This window comes from Ammodytes marinus, assembly GCF_949987685.1.
Source record: "Ammodytes marinus genome assembly, chromosome: 18".
Lineage (NCBI taxonomy): Eukaryota > Metazoa > Chordata > Actinopteri > Uranoscopiformes > Ammodytidae > Ammodytes > Ammodytes marinus.
Genome location: NC_137222.1, coordinates 27,115,515 through 27,136,467, shown reverse-complemented (window position 1 = coordinate 27,136,467; position 20,953 = coordinate 27,115,515). Strand labels below are relative to the sequence as shown.

Genomic DNA, 20,953 nt, shown 5'->3' with positions numbered 1-20,953 from the left:
ATATGTACCTCATACAACCATATTGAACTGTGAACTGAACTATTATGTTGCTAATCGTGTTTTTTTTTTTTTTTTTTTGGATTGAAGAGATGTAAAGCCAGAAGAGACTTACTTTGACCGGGATGTGGAGAAGGCCTTCATGAAAGCCAGTGCAGATCTGTTTGAAAGGAAGACTAAGTGTTCCCTGCTGATTTCTAACCAGAATGGAAACATGTACACCCCCTCTGTCTACGGCTGCCTGGCCTCACTTCTTGCACAGTATGTCTTATTGTCTGACTATTGCATTCTGCATTTATTCGTATCAAACAAGGCGGTGCGGCGCTTTGCGGTGGTGGTAGTTTCACTTTAAAAATATAATAGATCTTTTAACACCTCTTTACATTTTGTGTCGTCCGGGTGGTGACGTAGGGCTGCATTTCTCTAACAGTTGAGCAGTTTCTTCCAAAAGTAGCCGGCTGCATTTTTTTTTTCAGGCAGCCGCTGCATCGCTCACCACTACAGCTTAAACGGGCAGATGCGTTTTTGCCACACCGCCTGCCTGATTTTCTGTGAATACAGCCTTTCTTTCATTCATTCTACTGTTAATCCCTCTGTGCAGCCATGTGCTCAAGAGATAGGAAATTGGAGTATGCTCCTCCACGGATTTGCTCAAGCAGCTCAAAAAAACAACATGGAAAACAAAGCATGTCTAAATTTACACTTGAAGACTTGAAGTAAAGAAAATTAAAGTTATCTATACAACACAATGAGTCTGCTTAAGAATGAACTGCTGTAGAGTCTTTACTTCTGAAAATCTTGTAGTAGACTTTGAAGTTTAAACATTACAAAGACGGAACCTATAATAACTATCCATGTCTGGGCCAAAATCCAATTAAAGTCCTTTTACGTAAATACATTCCAATTTACCTTTGACCTTCTTTGCAATATTTGAAAAAGGGTTCAGTATGTATAGGGAATATTGGCATTTTTCAGAACCAACTTAATACATTTATGAAAAAAAATGTATGGTGTATAATCGCTTGAAAATAAAAATGTATTAACCTATTTTCATGCAATATGTGCCAGATTGCCTACATAAATGTACATGTTCAAGTAATAAGTGCAGGATTTCCAAAATGATAAAATTCATGAATTTAGACTAAATGATTCATAACAAATGGAATATAAAAGAACAAAAGAAAAATAGCTCCTTTGGCTTCCCTAAGAGGACCCACCTGGGGACATCCCTCTATTCTGAACACAGACAAGAGCACAAACACAATTTTTATCTTTTCTTTTTATTCATTTATTTAATTAGTCTTAATGTACTTTATTTTGCATAACTATAAAGTACTACCACAAAACACTCTCTAGAGGCATATAAAGCCTGTGCCTGGCTAGCCTCTGCTTTAGCGTGCCCAGCTTTGTGCACTTTGCTCTGCAACAGGCAGCAGGCACGCTTCAAATGCTTTTTCTTAACAAGCGTCTTTTATTTCTGTAGTTCATTACAAACTTAGGAAAAATTGGAGAATGCAATAACTTTGCTGAAAGACTGAGTTGAGAACTACATATCGGGCTGCAACATTATAACTCTCCAAGATCCTGGAATAGCTGAATGTAATAGCTTAAAACAACTGAGGCTCAGTGCTATAGTCTGTAAACGGAGTGTTTGTTGCCTCTGTGTTGCAGACACACACCTTCACAGCTAGCGGGACAGAGGATTGGATTGTTTTCTTATGGCTCAGGATTTGCGGCTACTCTTTATTCCCTCAGAGTCTCACAGGACCATACACCCGGTAAGGCAGCCGAGGATCAGTTCAGTTGGGTGACATGGATGATATTGGAATGTTTAATAAGATGCAAATAGTGGTGTGTTCTTCAATGTGATTGGTTGATTGTTTGTTGCAGGATCTGGTCTGGACAAACTTGTGTCCAGCCTTATTGACCTGCAGGTCAGACTGGACTCAAGGAAGAAGGTTTCGCCTGCTGTTTTCTCTGAAAACATGAAGCTGAGAGAGGAGACACACCACTTAGGTATGACCCTGCTCTCTATGTTTCTCCATGTTTTGGTTCTAAAGGTATAACTGCAGTCGCACAAAAGTTTGTCTGTGAGGACACCGCTCTCTGCACTGTGTATGGCTTATTTTGAATCAGTGAGTGATGAGATCACCTAAAGAAAGGGGAAAAAGTGGGCGCCCTTAGCTCAGTTGGTAGGGTCCCCCCCCCCATGGGCCTCGGCCAGCAGCGGACCCGGGTTCGATTCCAGCCCGCGGTCGTTCTCTGCATTTCACTCCCCTCTCTGCCCCATTTCAACTCTGTCTCTACACTATCAATAAAGCATAAAAAATACCAAAAAAATATATATAAAAAAAAAAAAGGGGAAAAAGAAATTAGCCATGTGTTCACGCAAATATATACAGTATACAACTTTATCTTACCGACTTAGCTTCTATGACTCATCAGTACTGTAATCACTAGAACACATCACATGGTTGTTTATGGCACGGCAGCAAAGGGTAAGAGTAATATTATTGCTAATATTATAAGCTCTTTCTTTTTCACCAGACATGTATTTGCATCCTTGGTTGTAATTGTATATTTAAAGAGCACCTACAGTCCCCTCCAAAAGTATTGCAACATAGAGGCCAATTCCTTTATTTTTGCTGTAGACTGGAAACATTTGGGTTTGACACCAAACTATGAATATGACACAATAGATCAACATTTCAGCTTTCATTTCCAGGTATTTACATCTGGATCTGATACACAACTGAGAATATAGCATTATTTGTAAAGGAACACCACATTTTTAGGTGAGCAAAAGTATTGGAACAGATACACTTAAAATAAATTAAAGTGAATAAGATTGAATATTTTGTTGTAAATCCTTCGCTTGCAATAACTGCATCAAGCCTGTGACCCATTGACATCACAAAACTTTTGCATTCTTCTTTTGTGATGCTTTTCCAGGCTTTCACCACAGCCTCATTCAGTTGCTGTTTCTTTTGGGGGGTTACTCTCTTCAGTCTCCTCTTTAGCAGGTAACATGCATGCTCTATATTTAAGTCTGGATATTGACTTAGCTAGTATAAAACCTTCCATTTCTTGCTCCTGATGAACCACTTTGTTGTTTTTGCAGTTTTTTTGGATCATTATCTTGCTGCATGATGAAAGATCTTCCAATCAGTTTGGTTGCATCTTTCTTTAAATTGGCAGACAAAATGTTTCTGTAGACTTCTGAGTTAATTTTTCAAGATGAACCTTTACCAAAGTGATGGAAAGGCTAACGTTTGGAGAAAGAAAGGATCTGCTCATGATCCCAAACATACAAGCTCATCTGTGAAACACGGTGGAGGCAATGTCATGGCTTGTGCTTGCATGGCTTCTTCATTAATGATATAACACATGATGGCAACAGCAAAATGAACTCAGAAGTTTACAGAAACATTTTGTCTGTCAATTTAAATAAAGATGCAACCAAACTGGTTGTAAGATCCTTCATCATGCAGCAAGATAATGACCTAAAAAAACTGCAAAAACAACAAAGGAGTTCATCAGGGGCAAGAAATGGACGGTTTTAGACTGGCCAAGTCAATCTCCAGAGTTAAACCCTATAGAGAATGCATTTTAACTGCTAAAGAGGAGACTGAAGAGAGTAAACAAACAACAACTGAAAGAGGCTGCAGTGAAAGCCTGGAAAAGCATCACAAAAGAAGAATGCAAAAGTTTGGTGATGTCAATGGGTCACAGGCTTGATGTAGTTATTGCAAGCGAAGGATTTGCAACAAAATATTGGGCCGGTTTCACAGACAAGGCTTAAACCTAGTCCCAGACTAAAATGCCTGTTTGAGCTGGATTATTTCAAAGCTACTTGCACAGACTCAGTTTAAAATAGTCCTAGATTAAAGATATTCTGGATTAAACAAAGCCAATTGCAAAACGGACGACTAGAGCTACTCTAGGTCTAAATTTGATCTTAAATTAATCCTCCGAAGAGGCAGGTTTTTTTTTTTTTCTCAAGGTTTATTTATTGGTATTTGACGTTTTACAGAATGCAATGCAGATACAATTAGATCAGTGGTTCTCAAAGTGCGGGAAGCATATCTGGCGGCCCGCATTGAATTATGAATTATTAAAAAAAAAAAAAATCACATTTATTTTTATTTTTTTATTGAAACGCACGGAGGGGATGCGTCCCCCGTAACAGTAAAAACAGTACAGGGGTCGAAACACTTAAATATCCCTCCTAATTGTTTGTATTCATTCCCCACTTATTAAACTTGCGAAGTTCGGCTGGCCTCTGCCTCTCGTTGCAGACGGCTGGACTAGAGCTACTCTAGGTCTAAATTTGATCTTAAATTAATCCTCCGAAGAGGCAGGTTTTTTTTTTTTTCTCAAGGTTTATTTATTGGTATTTGACGTTTTACAGAATGCAATGCAGATACAATTAGATCAGTGGTTCTCAAAGTGCGGGAAGCATATCTGGCGGCCCGCATTGAATTATGAATTATTAAAAAAAAAAAAAATCACATTTATTTTTATTGAAACGCACGGAGGGGATGCGTCCCCCGTAACAGTAAAAACAGTACAGGGGTCGAAACACTTAAATATCCCTCCTAATTGTTTGTATTCATTCCCCACTTATTAAACTTGCGAAGTTCGGCTGGCCTCTGCCTCTCGTTGCAGACGGCTGGTCAGCCTCCCGCAGTGCAGCAGGCAGTGTAGTGGTCCCAATGTAAGTTGTTAGATAGTGAGCTTGTCAAGCCCAATATGATGCACTTTCTCACATTCAAGGTGAATTAGATTAGGTCAAGTGTCTAAGGATGGATGCTAACATTATCTGGTTTCTAACTCTTTTGCCTAAAGTTTAGCTAACAAACTAACGTTAGCTAGCTGCTGATAGCCATGGAACTATCTGCCTAGTTGACTGCTGATAGCCCACCCTGTTTATTTCCAATGTATAGTGTCATAATAGTTAACACTGCTGCTGCATCATGAGTAGTGAGTCCTACAAAAAAACACTCCAAAAGGTGATACGTTTTCAATGTGTAGAAAGTTTTGAACAATAAAGTAGAATAAATATTTGAATGCAATACAGAATGCCTCAGTGCCTTGATTTATATTCCATTAGATGTGTGTCAATGGGAGCGAGTTGTCTTTTCCTTAACATTTCCACCATAAATAAATACAGAAGACACAAATTACTGCATAAAAATTAACCAAAATGCACAAAATGAAGTGTTCGAACCTCAAATTTTTCTGGGGAACAACCCCCAGACCCCCGCTTTTAATGTGTGTTCCCCAATGTTGAAATGAGACCTAGCCCTTCATTTATTACTTTAAATGTGTTAATTACACAGTATTGGATGCTGACCAATACATGTAAACTGTAAAGACGCAAAGACGCTGGCCATTGAAATTATTTCAGTTTTATAATTTTTTTTCCTTCGGCGGCCCTCGGTCCAATGTTGGGTTCCTAAATTGGCCCTCAGCTATCAAAAGTTTGAGAACCCCTGAATTAGATTAATACAATTATAACCGCCCCCACCCCAATTTGCTCCAACAGAGCCCCACCCCTTTAACAGTAACACTGTACCATTCTATAACAATAGCATTCAGGGATCATAATTGAAATGCACACAAGTAAAAAGACAAAATCTAAATAAAACCAGAAATACATACAAACAGTTAAATAACAGTTTGACAGGGGAAAATACAAAAAATAAATACAGATTGAAAATAAAATTACACCTCAGTAAATAGGCTACAATAGAGAAAGAAATGAGGTCAGCAGCACTAAACTCCCATATTAGCATAATCTATCCTCTCCACATAGGTCAAAAAAGGTTTCCATATAGCATTACATTTCTGAGCACACCCTCTAGTAGAGTAACAAATCTTCTCTAACACTAAGTGATGCATCATATCTTTAATCCACATTTTAAAGGTTGGGGAGAACTTCTCTTTCCACTTGAGGAGTATAAGTCGTCTAGCCAAGAGAGATGCAAAAGCTATAATTTGTCTTGCTTGGAACGTAAGATGTATATCCTGTGGAGTAACTCCAAATACTGCGGTGATAGCAAAAGGTTCTATATGTACTTCTAAAACATCTGAAAAGGTTTTAAATATCAATTGCCAAAAATTATTAAGTTTCGGACAGGACCAGAACATGTGTGAAAGCGTAGCCGGCACTTGCTTGCATCGGTCACATATGGGATCGATAGGTGTGAACTTTGCCAGCTTTACTTTTGACCAGTGAAGGCGATGTAAGACCTTGAACTGGATGACTGTGTGACGTAAACAAATAGAAGAAGAATGTATCCTATCTGTGGCCTTCTTCCAAACTTCATCAGAAAGCACTGTCTCCAAATCTCCCTCCAACCGATTCCTTACTGATGTCAAGGGTTCCAGATGTTGTGAGTTTAAAAAAGAGTAAACTGTCCCAATGGTCCCTTTGGAACCTGGGTCAAGTTTCTAAAAGAGAGTTGGGTGGTTGTGATGGAAAAAGAGAGTATGATGCCGATATGAAGCTACGGAGCTGTAAAAATCTAAAAAAATGTGAGCGGGGAATATTATATTTTAGCATTAACTGACCAAAGGATATGAAAGTATTGTCTACAAAAAGATCCTCTATTGTATTTACTCCTCTTCTCTCCCATTCATGAAAAGCTCTGTCTATAACTGATGGCACAAAAAGGTGATTTCTCGCTATAGGGGCACAAATCGAGAAGTGTTTGAGAGAAAAGAATCTCCTAAACTGTTTCCAGATCTTTAAAGAGTGTTTCACAATTGGGTTTGAGGAAAATCTGGATATAGGATCCGGTAGGGGGAGTCCCGAACAGAGCAGGGAGTACAAGGAAGTTGAACAAGATAATTTCTCCAATTGTAGTCACACAGGGGCATTATCATTAGATGGAGATTGCTTCCAATATAACAATGTCCTAATGTTGGCAGCCCAATAATAAAACTGAAAATTAGGAAGAGACAATCCCCCTTGCTGACGATGCCGTTGTAACATGCTTTTCCTTATTCAAGGGTTTTTCTTGTTCCAAATAAATGCAGATATCAATTTGTCAATTGACAAAAAATATGATTTTGATATAAATAAAGGAATACACTGAAATGCATACAGAAATTTGGGTAGCACATTCATTTTGATTGTATTAATCCTGCCTCCCAATGACAAAGGTAATAGACTCCAGCGATCTAATTTAAGATTAGAAAGTAATGGTGAGAAATTAGCTTTAAAGATGTCTTTAACTGTGTGTGTTATCCAGATTCCTAAATATTTAAATTTTTGCACACTTATTTTTAGTGGAAATGAGTCTAAATTAATTTGCTTAGCAGCAGTATTCACTGGCATTATCTCACTTTTTTGTAAGTTTATTTTGTAACCTGATATTTTGCCGAATTCTTTGAGGAGATCAAGTGCTATTGGAAGGCTAGTTAAAGGGTCGGACAGATATAAAAGCATGTCATCAGCATAAAGAGACACCTTGCTCTCCGAGCCGTTTCTCTGTATTCCCTTTATATCAGCTTCATTGCGAAGGGCGATTGCTAATGGCTCAATTGCAAGAGCGAATAAAAGGGGTGACAAGGGGCAACCCTGTCGGGTGGAGAGGAAAATAGGAGGAGAGATTATTGTTTGTTCGGACAGCAGTTAATGGAGAGGAGTAAAGTAACCTTATCCAAGAGACAAATTTCTCACCAAACCCAAATCGTTTGAGGGTGTAAAAAAGGTAATCCCACTCCACCGATCGAAAGCCTTCTCGGCGTCGAGTGATATCAGTATTTCTGGAATGTCAGGTGAAGCGGGATCATAAAGTATATTGAACAGGCGTCTAATATTAAAGAAAGAATTCCGTCCTTTAATAAAGCCTGTGTGATCATCAGACACAATTGAGGGCAAGATTGTTTCTAAACGACGGGCTAGCATTTTGGAAAGAATTTTACTATCCACATTTAAGAGTGAGATAGGGCGAAATGAGCCACATTCTAGTGGATTTTTATCTTTTTTAGGAATGAGGGAAATTACTGCTTGGCGCATAGAATGAGGAAGGGAGCCTGTGGCAAGTGACTCTTCGAATACAGATAGCAAGACCGGGGCAAGTTTGTTGGTAAACTTCTTAAAAAATTCACTTGGGAATCCATCAGGTCCTGGGGATTTTCCATCTTGCATGGACTTGATTGCACTAGTAAGTTCCTCTATGGAAAATGGTTCATAGATCGAATGCAGTCTCATCATTAATTGTAGGGACATTTATTTTCCCAAAAAATGAGTCAAACAGAGTGTGGCTCCCAAGGGTTTCTGTAGCATATAACTTTGAGTAAAATTTACGAAAACATGAGTTAATTTCTGAATGATCTGTATGCCTAGTGCTCAATTCATCATTTATCTCAGGTATAGTTCGATCTGCAGTTTTTTGACGGAGCTGATGGGCGAGGATTTTTCCAGCGTTTCGCCAAATTCGTATGTTCTACTTTGTGTTTTATTAATAAGGTTTTCAATGTGTCTGGTTGACAATAAATTGAACTCTGTTTGAAGGGCCAATCGTAATTTAAGTAAATCATTAGTTGGGGTAAGTTGTTATGTAATTGTTGCGTCCAGATCAAGAATTTCATTCGTTAGTTGTTCAAGTCTTGCATTGCGACATTTTCTTTGCTGTGCACTGTATGATATTATCTGTCCCCTGATGTATGCCTTCATTGTTTCCCACAATAATGAAGCAGATATTCCTGGAGTCTGATTATGCTCGAGGAATATAGTTATTTCAGAGGAGATAAATTTAATAAAATCTTCGTCTGAAAGTAATAACGAATTGAGACGCCAGGGACGGTAGTTGGCATGAGAGACCGGTATGTGTAGAGTCATCAACAGGGGGGCGTGGTCAGAGATAACTATTGCTTCATATTCACATTTAGTCATTAATGGAAGAAGCTTCTTATCCAAGAAGAAGTAATCTATGCGTGAGTACGTCCCGTGCACTGGTGAGAAGAAAGAGTAACCTCTAGATGTGGGATTTTGAAAGCGCCAGGCATCAGATATACCGTTTGTGTCAAGAAATAATTGTATTTGTAGAGCTGTATTGGATGTGGTTATAATTCTGGATGAACTGCGGTCTAGGGCAGGTGATGGCGCGCAATTCATATCCCCTCCAAGTATAAGATTGTGCGTATCCATGTTAGGGAGTAGAGCAAAAAAGGTTTTGAAAAAAGAGCTGTCTTCCCAATGTGGGGCATAAACATTAGCCAGGATAACTGGTGTATTATATAGTCTGCCTACTACAATTATATAACGCCCTGAGGAATCTGTTTCAACCTTTGACATAACAAATGGAATGTTCTTATTAATAAGGATGGCCGCTCCTCTGGACTTTGAGTGAAAATTAGAATGGTATGATTGACCGACCCATCCCCCCCTCAGTCGAAAATGATCAAAAGTTTTAAGATGCGTCTCCTGTAGGTATGCTATCCCCACATTTAGTTTATTCAAATGAGACATTACTTTCTTTCGTTTGACTGGATGATTTAAAGACTTTACATTCCAACTTATAAAGGTAACATCACAACTAGCTGATCCTCTAGTGTCTGTGTTAGCCATGATCAAATTCTGAGTCAGGTACAGTGAATCCCCACCCCTCACCTATCCGAACAAGGTGACTCCCAACCCCCTCGCAGAAGCATCTACACATTTAAGTGCTTGTAGAAGGATGCGCTAGTTACTTGAAAGGCAGAACTCTGCTAAAACTTATATAGAACTTAGATTAGCATAAGGCACATTGAACATTACATATATAAAAATGTTCTCAACCCAAAGGCGTAGAGTAAATGGACAATAAAATAATAATTTAAATAAATAAATAAAAAAAAAAGGGGGGAGAAAATAAAATAAAAATAGAATATGTATATAAAAAAAAATAGAGATGCAATGAACTAAAAAGTTTGCTGTCTGCCATCTCAGTATCAGGATCTCAGGTTCATAAATGTATAATAAAATTTAGATACATTTTTTTTAAATAAAATAAAATAAGGGAAGACAGCGTTGCATGGCAGGGTAAACACCATGAAAAAAAAGTAAATAAGAAAGCAAAATATGGCTTTAAAGGAGTAACAGCAATAACCATGTGTCTCCTTTTTTACATGCCAAACATCAGAGTGATTTTAGAAGTCCGAGGACTTGGAGATGGCGGTCCCTTTAAACTTGAGTGGTCCGGATTCCCTGGCACGGCGCAGAATGTCAAAACAGTCAGTCTTGGTGGTATTGTAATTTCGCCACGATGACTCGGGGTTTGCCGTCAGGTTTCCTTGCCTGCAGTCCTCTGTGCGATCTGTCTATCAAGACGTCTTTATCCATTTTCAAAGCCTCTTTAAGCAGTTTAGAGACCGCCGCTGGTGTGCTGGAGAGTGGGGTCTCTGGGACATTTAGTATCCGAATGTTGTCCCGTCTCATTCGCCCCTCCATGTCGAGGCATTTCCGTGTGTTGGTAACCTCTGTCTCGAGTCTTCCCACCCTAGTTAGAAGTGAAGTCACGTCATCGGAGCATGAAGACAGCCCGCGTTCCATGTCGGATATAGTTGTTTTCATCGTGTCCACCTCGGAGCGAATTGTAGCAGTGTTGTTAGGCACCTCTGCCTTCACTGCATGTAGCTCGGACTTTAACTCCGTCCTAGCAGGATAGCGATGTCCTTTTTAAGTGCCGTGAGGATTTCAGCTTTCATGTCCGCGGACTCCATTTGGCTAGCCGTCCGAGGCAAGTTAGCGCTGATGCTAGCGGATGTTGAAACACTTGTGCCCGGGGCTTCAGGCCCAGCTGCTGGGGATTCTCCGGGGAATTTGTACTTGTCGAATTTCAAACGCAAACTGTTGGCCATTGGCGTAACGCTTTCAAGTTTTAACTTAACTAAAATGAGAACAATAAACTTATAATAGTATTTTGTCGCCTTTTGAGGGTATAAAGTGCCAAATAAAACTTTTAAATTAAAGTTTCAGCAGAGCATGTCGTTTTGCTGCCTACTCCATGCTCGCTCACTAGCCAACCCGAAGAGGCAGGTTTAACTTCAGTTTAGTGGTGTTTGTGAGAGAGCATGGACTATTTGTAATATCTAAATTAAGACCAACTCCCACTGCAGAGGCCAGCCAGAAGAGTACTTGTGGATAGGTTTTATCCAAAACATTTATTTGATGAACTTACATTTCGAGATCGCTTTCAATATGGAAAATGCACTGGAAATAACAACTTTGCTTGAGCTTATTAGATGGATACATTTAAATTGAAGATGTATTCAGCATAATAAAATGAGTGTCTAAAACAATTCTGTTTTCAAATGTGGTTGTTGTGATTTAAAATACTGACACACGAATAACAAAATGACAAAACACAACATTAACACCTTTTATTTTCTACTTATATCTTCACTGTGATTAGTAATCACAATTGTCTCAGTACTGTACAGTGCCTTGCAAAAGTATTCATACCCCTTGACATTTTCGACATTTAGTCACGTTATAACCACACACGTACATTTATTTTATTGGGATTTTATGTGATAGACCAACACAAAGTGGTGCATAATTGTGAAGTGGAATGAAAATGAAACATGGTTTTACATTTTTTTTTTATAAATAAAAAACTGAAAAGTGTGGCGTGCAAAAGTATTCAGCCCCCTGAGTCAGTGCTTTGTAGAACCACCTATCGCTGCTATTACAGCTGCAACTCTATTGGAGTATTTCTCTACCAGCTTTGCCCATCAACAGACTGAAGTTTTTGCCTATTCCTCTTTAAAAAATAGCTTGAGCTTCAGATTTAGCATCAGATTGGATGGAGAGCGTCTGTGAACAGCAATTTTCAAGTCTTTCCAGAGATTCTCAATTTTATTGAGGTCTGGACTTTGACTGGACCATTCGAACACATGACTATGCTTTGATTTAAACCATTCCATAGTAGATATGGCTGTATTTTTAGGCTAGTTGTCCCTCTGGAAGGTGAACCTCCACCCCAGTCTCAAGTCTTTTGCAGACTCTAACAGGTTTTCTGTCCTGTATTTGGCTCCATCCATCTTCCCATCAATTCTAACCAGTTTCCCCTTCCCTGCTGAAGAACAGGACATAGCATGATGCTGGCACCACCATGTTTCACGGTGAGGATGGTGTGTATAGGGTGATGTGCAGTGTTAGTTTCTGCCACACACTGCATCTTGCATTAAGGCCAAAAACTTCAAGTTTGGTCACACAGCATCAACTAATGCCAGTAAGTGCCACACACACTTGATTGCAATGAGTTGATGCAGTGTCACCGAAGTACTCTCACAGAGCTGAAAGACTCTGTGTCCTCACAGAAAGCGAATGAACGAGAGACGTCGGTTAGTATGGATTACGATGAGGTAATGTGTTTATGTTATAATTAATAATAATTATAACAATAGTCAATAATGACTTTCAGAAGAATAATGGTCGACTCATCTGATGATGGTGAGGCAAAGTTAACTCTGTTTTAGTAGGCTATCGCTCATTCATTTAGGAGTAAACACTGCAGTCTAGTTCGCATTGTGTATACGTTGCTTGGCAACGCCCTCCCGCTCGTCTACCACTCTCCCTTTTAGCTTTTCTTCATTGCATTTTCTTTTTTTTCTTTGATGGTTCAGCCCCATTATCAGTCATTATGACGACAAACAACTGTCTCAAACAAGGCTCCTGCTCCCCTTCCCTCACCTGGAGGGATAGGCTTCTCAAATCGCGTTGTTGCGCCACACTGAAATCTGCGACCAATACGGATATGTAACCAAAGAGCCTGCACGCGCAAACCGAAAATCGGACTGGATGTGCAACCAGACCAAACGCAGTAATAAAAACTATTTAAAAACGTCTTTCTTTGCACTGATGGTCTCGTTTGCTGTTAAAGGTAATTTATGATTATCAGAGGAAACATGAGGCTGTTTAAAAGATATTTAAATGTTATTCGGAGCTGCTTTAAGTCTTATTTACTTAAATTTATTTTAAGTCCATCTGTTCCATTACTTTTGCTCACCTAAAAATGTGGTGTTCCTTTACAAATAATGCTTTCTTCTCAGTTGTGTATCAGATACAGATGTAAATACCTGGAAATGAAGGCTGAAATGTTGATCTATTGTCTCATATTCATATTTTGGTGTCAAACCCAAATGTTTCCAGTCTACAGCAAAAATAAAGGAATTGGCCTCAATGTTCCAATACTTCTGGAGGGGACTGTATTATGTTTTTTTCATAATTTCTGACCTATAAATGCTGTTATAATGTTATACAGTCATGCTAAATTATACCAAAGTGTCAGATAATGATGTACATGCATTTTAGATAAATTCCCTGCTTACTGTCTGGGGTGGCTGCAGGTGGCTGTGCACAGCCTCAACACTCCGATGCCAATCGCGGCACCCTAGTGCCTAGTTTCCTGGATTGCATGACTGTACACAAAGCTGATTGAGCTACACACTCAGACATGTCCCTGTCCCTCCCCGCCTGTTCAAATCTGCCCGCGCTCACACTGCAGTCTGCTCAGTGTAACGTGAAACTAGGGGGCGTGCCTGTTGTCATGGAGTTACCGGCCTGCTCTGATAAGCCAAGTTCAATCAACAAATCGATCGATTTACTGTGCAATTCCAAAAAAAAAGGCATTGTGCCTTTTTTTCACGGCAGCAGCATGCAGTTGTAGTGCTGATTAGAATGAGCAACTGCACTTTCCTTTAAACAACACTGCTGCCGCTGTGTGTGTTCAGACTTCAGAATTTGCATCAAAGCCTTTTTGATAATAAAAATGAGAGGCTTTAATTAAACGCTGTCCATGCGTCGGAGGTGAATGTAACTTACTCGGCTGAAAACAGAAACTAACGGAAGCTCGCTGTACAGTCCCTTCAGTCGCGCTGTCAGCTTGACGACATGACTGTGTAATCGGGCTCGAGACAGGCTAAAAACATCAGTGTTTCCCCCAGCGCTTTATGGCTAAGGCGGCCTGCTGGCGAAAATAAAAGCAGCACTGTTCTAGGGGATATTAATGAATGAATTTTCAATGCCGTTTTATTTGTATGTTTTAAATTGAGAAATACATGTTCCAAAACGACCAATAACCTCTATATTTAAAAAGAAATCAAGCAAAAAGGCTAATAATAACCATTAATGAATTATAGGCTATCGCATCACAGTAGGCCTATTGTCCACAATAATTGCACAACAAACCCCCATCCAAAAAGGAACTTACTGTCTACTGTCTACTTGTTTGCACAAAATTTGTACCTGCACATGGCAAACAAAATTGCACAACTGTAAGGTCAGTGTCTGTTGTATTTTGTATTTAAATAAACAGTTGTCTATTTCTTTAGTGCGCATTGGCATATTTGAGCAATTTTGCGCCGCGCCTCCTGTAGCCCTGGGCTGTGACCACGTTGACTAAGACATTTCCTGGGGGAAACACTGAACATATTGCGGAAGATGCTCCCATACACAATTTTAACGGGCAGGATTTTCCCTACTTTCATTTAGCCATCAAATCAGGCAGTTTTTCTGCAGGGCGGCTCACTCGCTCACACTGGTGAGGTCTCTGGGTGATTTTTTACCGTCACAACGTTCCACTCGCTGCTTTGGGGGGCTTTGTTTGAAGGTGATTTAACATCACGGCCATAGAAGAATGCTGTAACTTAATGCTGCATATTTTGCATTGCACTGTTGACCCACACTGGACATTTAATGCACGCAAATTGCAGAAATGAAGCGTCTATTGCGCACGAGTCGACAATCGACACATTGTTCACATCCCTAGTTCAAACACAGTGCAGACGGAGACAGAGGGCAGTTATGTTTAGACTCTCAACAGAACGTTTTTGCAGTAACTGCAGTAACAAAGTTTGACTGAAAAATAGCATAATAGGTCCTCTTTAAAGTGTATATTGCAAGCCTATCGCACAATAATGTTAATGATACTAAGAATCATGCATGCTCATAACTTGCTGTCTGATAATTTTTTTGTGTGGACAGCCAGCTACATCCCTGGAGGCTCGGTGGAGGATCTGTTTCCAGGGACATGGTACTTGACACGAGTGGATGACAAACATCGCAGGGAATACGATCGAAGACCTCTGGACCATGACCTGTCAGCAGAGCCAGAACATGTCCGCTCCATCACTGCTACGGAGGTACAGTATTTTTTTATTCGCCATCAAAAGAGTAATCAGTTTGTTTATTATATCACACCCTTAACATTGTCAGACTGATTGATTGATTCAATGTATTTCAGACATATAAAACGCAAACAAAAACAGACTTTTGACATTTTGTCAATGGGTAACTCTTTACAATATTCTGGGATTTTTACTACCTCCGAGGTAAAATTCCCGGCGCGATCTGCCTTTCCATGTCACTCGCTTTTACACAGCAGTGCGAGGGTAAAAATGCCTGTTTATTGCCATATTATTGAGGCAATAAACTCAAAGCAATATAAAAGGACAAAATAAAGACGAACAAACAGAATTTCAAAAATAGTACAATAAAATTAAAATAAGCTTAAATAGAGTAAATCTTGTATTACCGGAGAACATAACATGAAACGCTGTTGAATATATGAATGAGAAATCCCTAATGTATTTTCATTAAATGCAGCAGTTCTGAAATATTCAGTGCTTGATAAAACAGCTGTACATTCTTGAAGTTCACGGTCTGTATTTCTCTTCCAGCACATCCCAAGTCCAGCCAAGAAGATGCCTCGCATCCCTACAGCCTCAGCTGGCACAGAGGCTGCCATTAGCAACTGACTCAGTTTACCTATGATGACCGCTATCAACATTCAACAGTTTGGAACTGTAAGAACTAGAAAGACTACCAGAGTCTAGAAGGTTGGAAAGATCCCACAGTGTGCCCATTAAAGTGTTGTATGGAGACACTTCTCAACTGCCTGTATCCTCCCCAATTTCCCCATAATACTACTGTTGTTCACAACTAGGCTTAATACTGTTGGACAGTAAACTCTATGTTGGACCTTGGCATCTACTTTTAACACAATACTCTTTTTTGTTTTAACAATCCTTTATTTAACACTTTTACATATTTTTCTTCATTGAGTGCTGCTGATCTTGGCAGCTGGAAGCCAGTGACAGGAAGTGGAACTGGATATAACCAATATGGCTTCAGAACTCTGTTGATTGAAGGAACTAAACAGGGCCCACTTTCTTTTTAACTAGGTTAATGTATCAAAGTAGGGCTATGATCAAACATCAAGAAGAGTGGGACACAAGACTGAAGGTAATGCTCCTCCCACAATGCACTGCACACAGTGGAGGGAGCCGACTTTAAACGTTACTTTTTCTTGACTGCTGTAGCTGAGCGAATAAAGGCAACATTTTATCATTCATCCACATACAAGATGTCAGCTGTCGCATATTTTGTGATCCTCAAACAGAAGGCAGGTTATTTTACATAAATACATGTTAAAGTGAAAATATTTTGGATTCAACTAATATAGTAGTTTTGCTATTTGTCTTATATTGAGTTGTAGAAAAAAACCATTGAGTGATTCAGTACTGAGTAGCTGCTGTTCAGGAAATGTATTATCACATGTAACATACTTCATTGATTATGTTTTATTTTTTCTGTTGAAGGGACAATTGATTAAATCAATTCAATCAATGATTCAGTCAAAGTTTTTCATATGACTAATCAGATTGGATAAAGTTGGGCTGCAACTGATAATTACATTCAAATCACAAAATGTATACATGTGAGGTAAGGGTTAATACTTGAGAAAGAGAGAAATAAAAAAATACCTAGTAAGTTAGTTCAAACGACTGCAGTACTCATGCTTCAAGCCTCTGTGAGGTCTTTTTATTGTATTGTTACTCGGCAATGGAACTCAAAGTACAGTGTTGTCAACAGCAGTGATTTCTAACATTTCTAATCTAAACCAGTGACGCCACAATTCAGGACATCCCCATCAAATACATGTAGCTGCGCTGGCTCTGCCTTAGGAACATTTTTATCAGCATAAAAAGAGGTGGCAGAAGTCGCATTATATGGAGTTTAATTTGTGCCAAGAGTTGGTAAAATATTACCCATTGCCCATTTTTAAAGTGTATGCAATATACGAGACAGTTCATTATAGACACTTCAGAGTTTTTTGTGATGTGAAACCATATTGTCAGGCAGATTGCCTGTTAAACTTCAGTGTTTCATTGTTTTTGTCTTTCCATGTAAGTTTGATTGAAATAGCTAATGCTTAACATTCATTTATGCTTAAACTTTAATTCCAAAGGGCATTGTTTGCTTTTAAATGCAGCATACAGAGCTGAACAGTAATTTTTTCTGTCAACAAATTCTTGAAAGGGCCGTGTATGGATTTGTCTAAATTTTTCCCTCTTTAACATTAACATTGATTTGATAATATATGCTGTATACATATGTTGAAACTGATTAAAAAAAAATCAGCCTTAAGAGACATAACACTGTTGGTTTGTTCCTGTTGACGGTTGGACTGGGTCATAAACTTGCACACGGGGATCAGCGAGTCTGGACAGTTGATGTAAAGGCGACTACATTCTTGAGAAGCCTTATGTATGTATGGACTGTAAACAGACAAAAGAATTTATTTGAATAATGTACAGATATTATTTTTAATTGTACAATTAGAGTTGGTTCCTCTGGAGTCGAGCCTTGCTCACACCAGAACACACGCACACACTGTGTCAGTGAAGGTTCTTTTTAGGAATTATATTCTGTGTTGTGTGTTTTTATAGGGCCTTTCTCAGAGATCACATCATCTTCACCAATTTTGATGGTTATGTACAGTACAAACAAAGATTATGTATTCTTTGTAGATTTAAATAAATTGATGTCTTGGATGAAGTGTGTGTGTGTGTGCCTGTATAGATACTGTGTGCGCGCTGTACATTTGGCCTCACTCACGGACAGTGAAACTGGGTGACTTCCTAGCTTGGAACATATTTTGGAACTCTGGTCACGCAGCATTGCGTCATTTGACGTGCTGATCACGTGATCACGTTCGATCCGACGCAGCATAGAAACTAAAGCGGGGACAACTTTGCCAGAGATATAATGGTTTGAAGTTGATACATAGCCTATCTATTTTATTTTCGCGGGCTCAAAAGTATGAGAATTCGATGGTCGCGGCCATTATTTTGTCATTTACGATCAGAAAATGATGCCGGAAACTAGTTCCTACTCAACAGGCTGCATTTACCAGGGAGGGGCAAGCATAGACATAATATAATTAATTATTATGGTTGCGTTCCGAATCGCATACTTTCTACTATATAGTATGTAGAAAAAAGATTTAGGATGTCCCGATTCTTGTGGCCAGATTTAGGATGGTTAGAAGTACCCGGATGTCCTACTTCATGCGGCCAAGATTGTTAGTGTTGAAAAGTGCATCCTATTTGGGCGATTCTGACCCACAATCCAGTGCGCACGTGAAGTGACGTAACATCGACGAAGCCTCCATATGAAAACAAACGGGGATGCGACGGATATAAAAGCAAGAGGCAAGATCAAGGCGCAATGTTATGATGAAATAAGAGAGAAAAGTATGTCCCAATAGTATGCCTAATGCATCCTAACTAGATTATTTTTATCGTCGGATGTAGTATGTAGAATAGAAAAAAGAAAGAGTATGCGATTCGGAACGCAACCAAAGTCTATGGAGGCAAGTACTAACGGCTGCAGCCTGCAGGACGGCGGAAATGGATGTCAGGTCCAGGTCCAACGCCAACCTCATGCACATCCGGTGTGGAAGGTCCAGCCATTCTTTATGGAATCTAGCCCACATCATACGACAAAATAAAATAAAAATCGGTAGCTTGGCATTCTTTACCCGTTCATACCATGGTCACTTACTTACTAAAGAAAATAATAATTAGCCCACTCGTTTATATTTTCACTTAGCAACGACAGAATGTGGCTTTTATGGTGCGTTGACGTTTTACTGGGAAGTCGGCCCAAGGATACGAGCAACGGGAGACTGCGGCAGCTGTTAGCCACAGAGCTACTGTTATGCTAGCAAGATACAAAGCCAAAACATTGCGCACGCTGAACAAACAGTAAATGTAATCGCCAATCTGTTTAACAACAGCTCCATCTAGCTAACAAAGCTTTATCCCCTAAATCAATAATTTCACGGAGAATATGACTGGCGATCATTCATGTGTATTATGTGGTGCAGCCTGAAGTTATGTGAGGCAGTGACTGACAGCAGTAAGGTCAGAGACAGTGATGCTTTGGTGGCTAAGCACAATGTATACTCAGTTACAAACCTTTATAAATTGAACAGGGGTCTAACTCGCCTTTTAAACGTTTAGACAGAGGACATTTAGTTTAGCCATCATTATTTTCTTGGGTTATTCATCTGGCATCTTCGTGGTATGAAATGTTTAAAATATTTAAACACACAGAATACAAAATGTATGCAATATTTTATTAAACAAACTAACCCCCCCCCCCCCCCCCCCCCCCTCCATTATCTAAATCAGCTGTGTGTAAGCCGGAACCTATCGTTCTTGCGAGCCGCGCATCCAGCTGCAAAAATACATTAAAAAAATATTTTACATCGTAGGCTACAATGCCACATCATGACGTGGTATTGACATAGACCTACATGTTTTAACCATATGAAACAACAAATAATTTTATGTTTATGTTTTTCTTCTCTAGGTATAGATGTAGGCCTATTTATTTATTATGTTTAACCCCATATTATATCAAACTCAACCAACGGCTAAATATTTTATTGACACACAGTTGTTATTTGCTGATGGCAAAACATAAACACGATCGCTGTAAGCTATGTGGGTGTTTCTGCAACTACGGGCATTTTTATGTCCCAGCAGTGAAATGTGGGATTTATGTTAAAATCTGTCATATGCTTGATCAATGTAAACACAGTGTGATTATACATCTTGGCTTAAAAAAATATCACAAATAAATATGATTTAATGCAATTTATGAAGCATTTAATCATTGTATGGGTCCAAAAACACCACTTTTGTTCATGTCCCAAAACTGTGTGTCATGTTGTCTTTGTCTTGCCAATGAAATTGCAGCACTGTCCCCAGCTGACTTACGGGCCAAATCACTCAAAGTTTCCAGGTTGAAAAACCCAGTTCAGACAAAAGATGACGTTTAGAACTTCAGAAAAAATAACTTAAATTCATTGTATGGACATAAAACACTAAATCAAAACTACACTGGACATGTAAATGCAGAATTATCAATGCTATCAACCAATAATATTAAAAACCTTTGATTCTACGTGTAACATGTTTAAAATGCAACTATTTTTTCAAACCCAATATATTTAATGATCAATAAAAATTATTTACTTGACAGACATAAATGGATCAAATGAGTTGTTTATTAAAACATCTTCACAACATGACAGCTGGATTTCAACAAACAAAGAGTCACACAACAACAATACTATAAATCAACTCTATCAAATCCTTTCACACATTATACGAAATACTCGCTGATACATTATTAATGGGCTATAAAATAAAGAATTCACATCAGGTTGAAATAAAGGAGCCTGGCAGGAGTAATGATTCATTACATTAAAAAAGACTATTTTCAAATATAAGATCTTCTGTGTAAAGATTTAGCTTGTCCCAATACATGATGTCAGATGCAGCATGCCGAAAAATACCCAGATGTCCTATTACAACCTGTAGCAATTTTCAGCGTGCAAACCAGCAGCTTTATGGAGATTCTGACCCACAATCAATCTACACCGCGGAAGTGACATCACATGGACTGAGCCTCCCAGAGAAAACAAACAGCAATTCGAGGGATATACAAGCAACAGTCAAGTCCAAGGCACTATGATACAACAACATTTAAAAGTATAAGTACTTCCCAATAGTAGCATACTGCATGCAAACTATGTACTCTTTATGGTCAGCTGCAGTATGTAGAATAGAAAAAAGAAAGTGCAAATGGTTTGGAAAGCAG

At 39.0% G+C, this 20,953-nt stretch overlaps 1 protein-coding gene across 1 annotated transcript in view; it reads left to right on the top strand.

The window, feature by feature from the left end:
* hmgcs1 (3-hydroxy-3-methylglutaryl-CoA synthase 1 (soluble)) overlaps positions 1–17,825 on the top strand; it is a 32,771-nt gene extending 14,946 nt beyond the window's left edge. Inside the window, exons 6-10 of the mRNA XM_080047222.1 lie at positions 88–258; positions 1,669–1,775; positions 1,888–2,013; positions 14,981–15,138; positions 15,676–17,825. Coding sequence (XP_079903348.1) covers positions 88–258; positions 1,669–1,775; positions 1,888–2,013; positions 14,981–15,138; positions 15,676–15,753 — 640 coding nt within the window. The 3' untranslated portion in view covers positions 15,754–17,825. The remainder of the gene's footprint in view (positions 1–87; positions 259–1,668; positions 1,776–1,887; positions 2,014–14,980; positions 15,139–15,675) is intronic.
* The last annotated feature ends 3,128 nt before the right edge of the window (positions 17,826–20,953 follow it).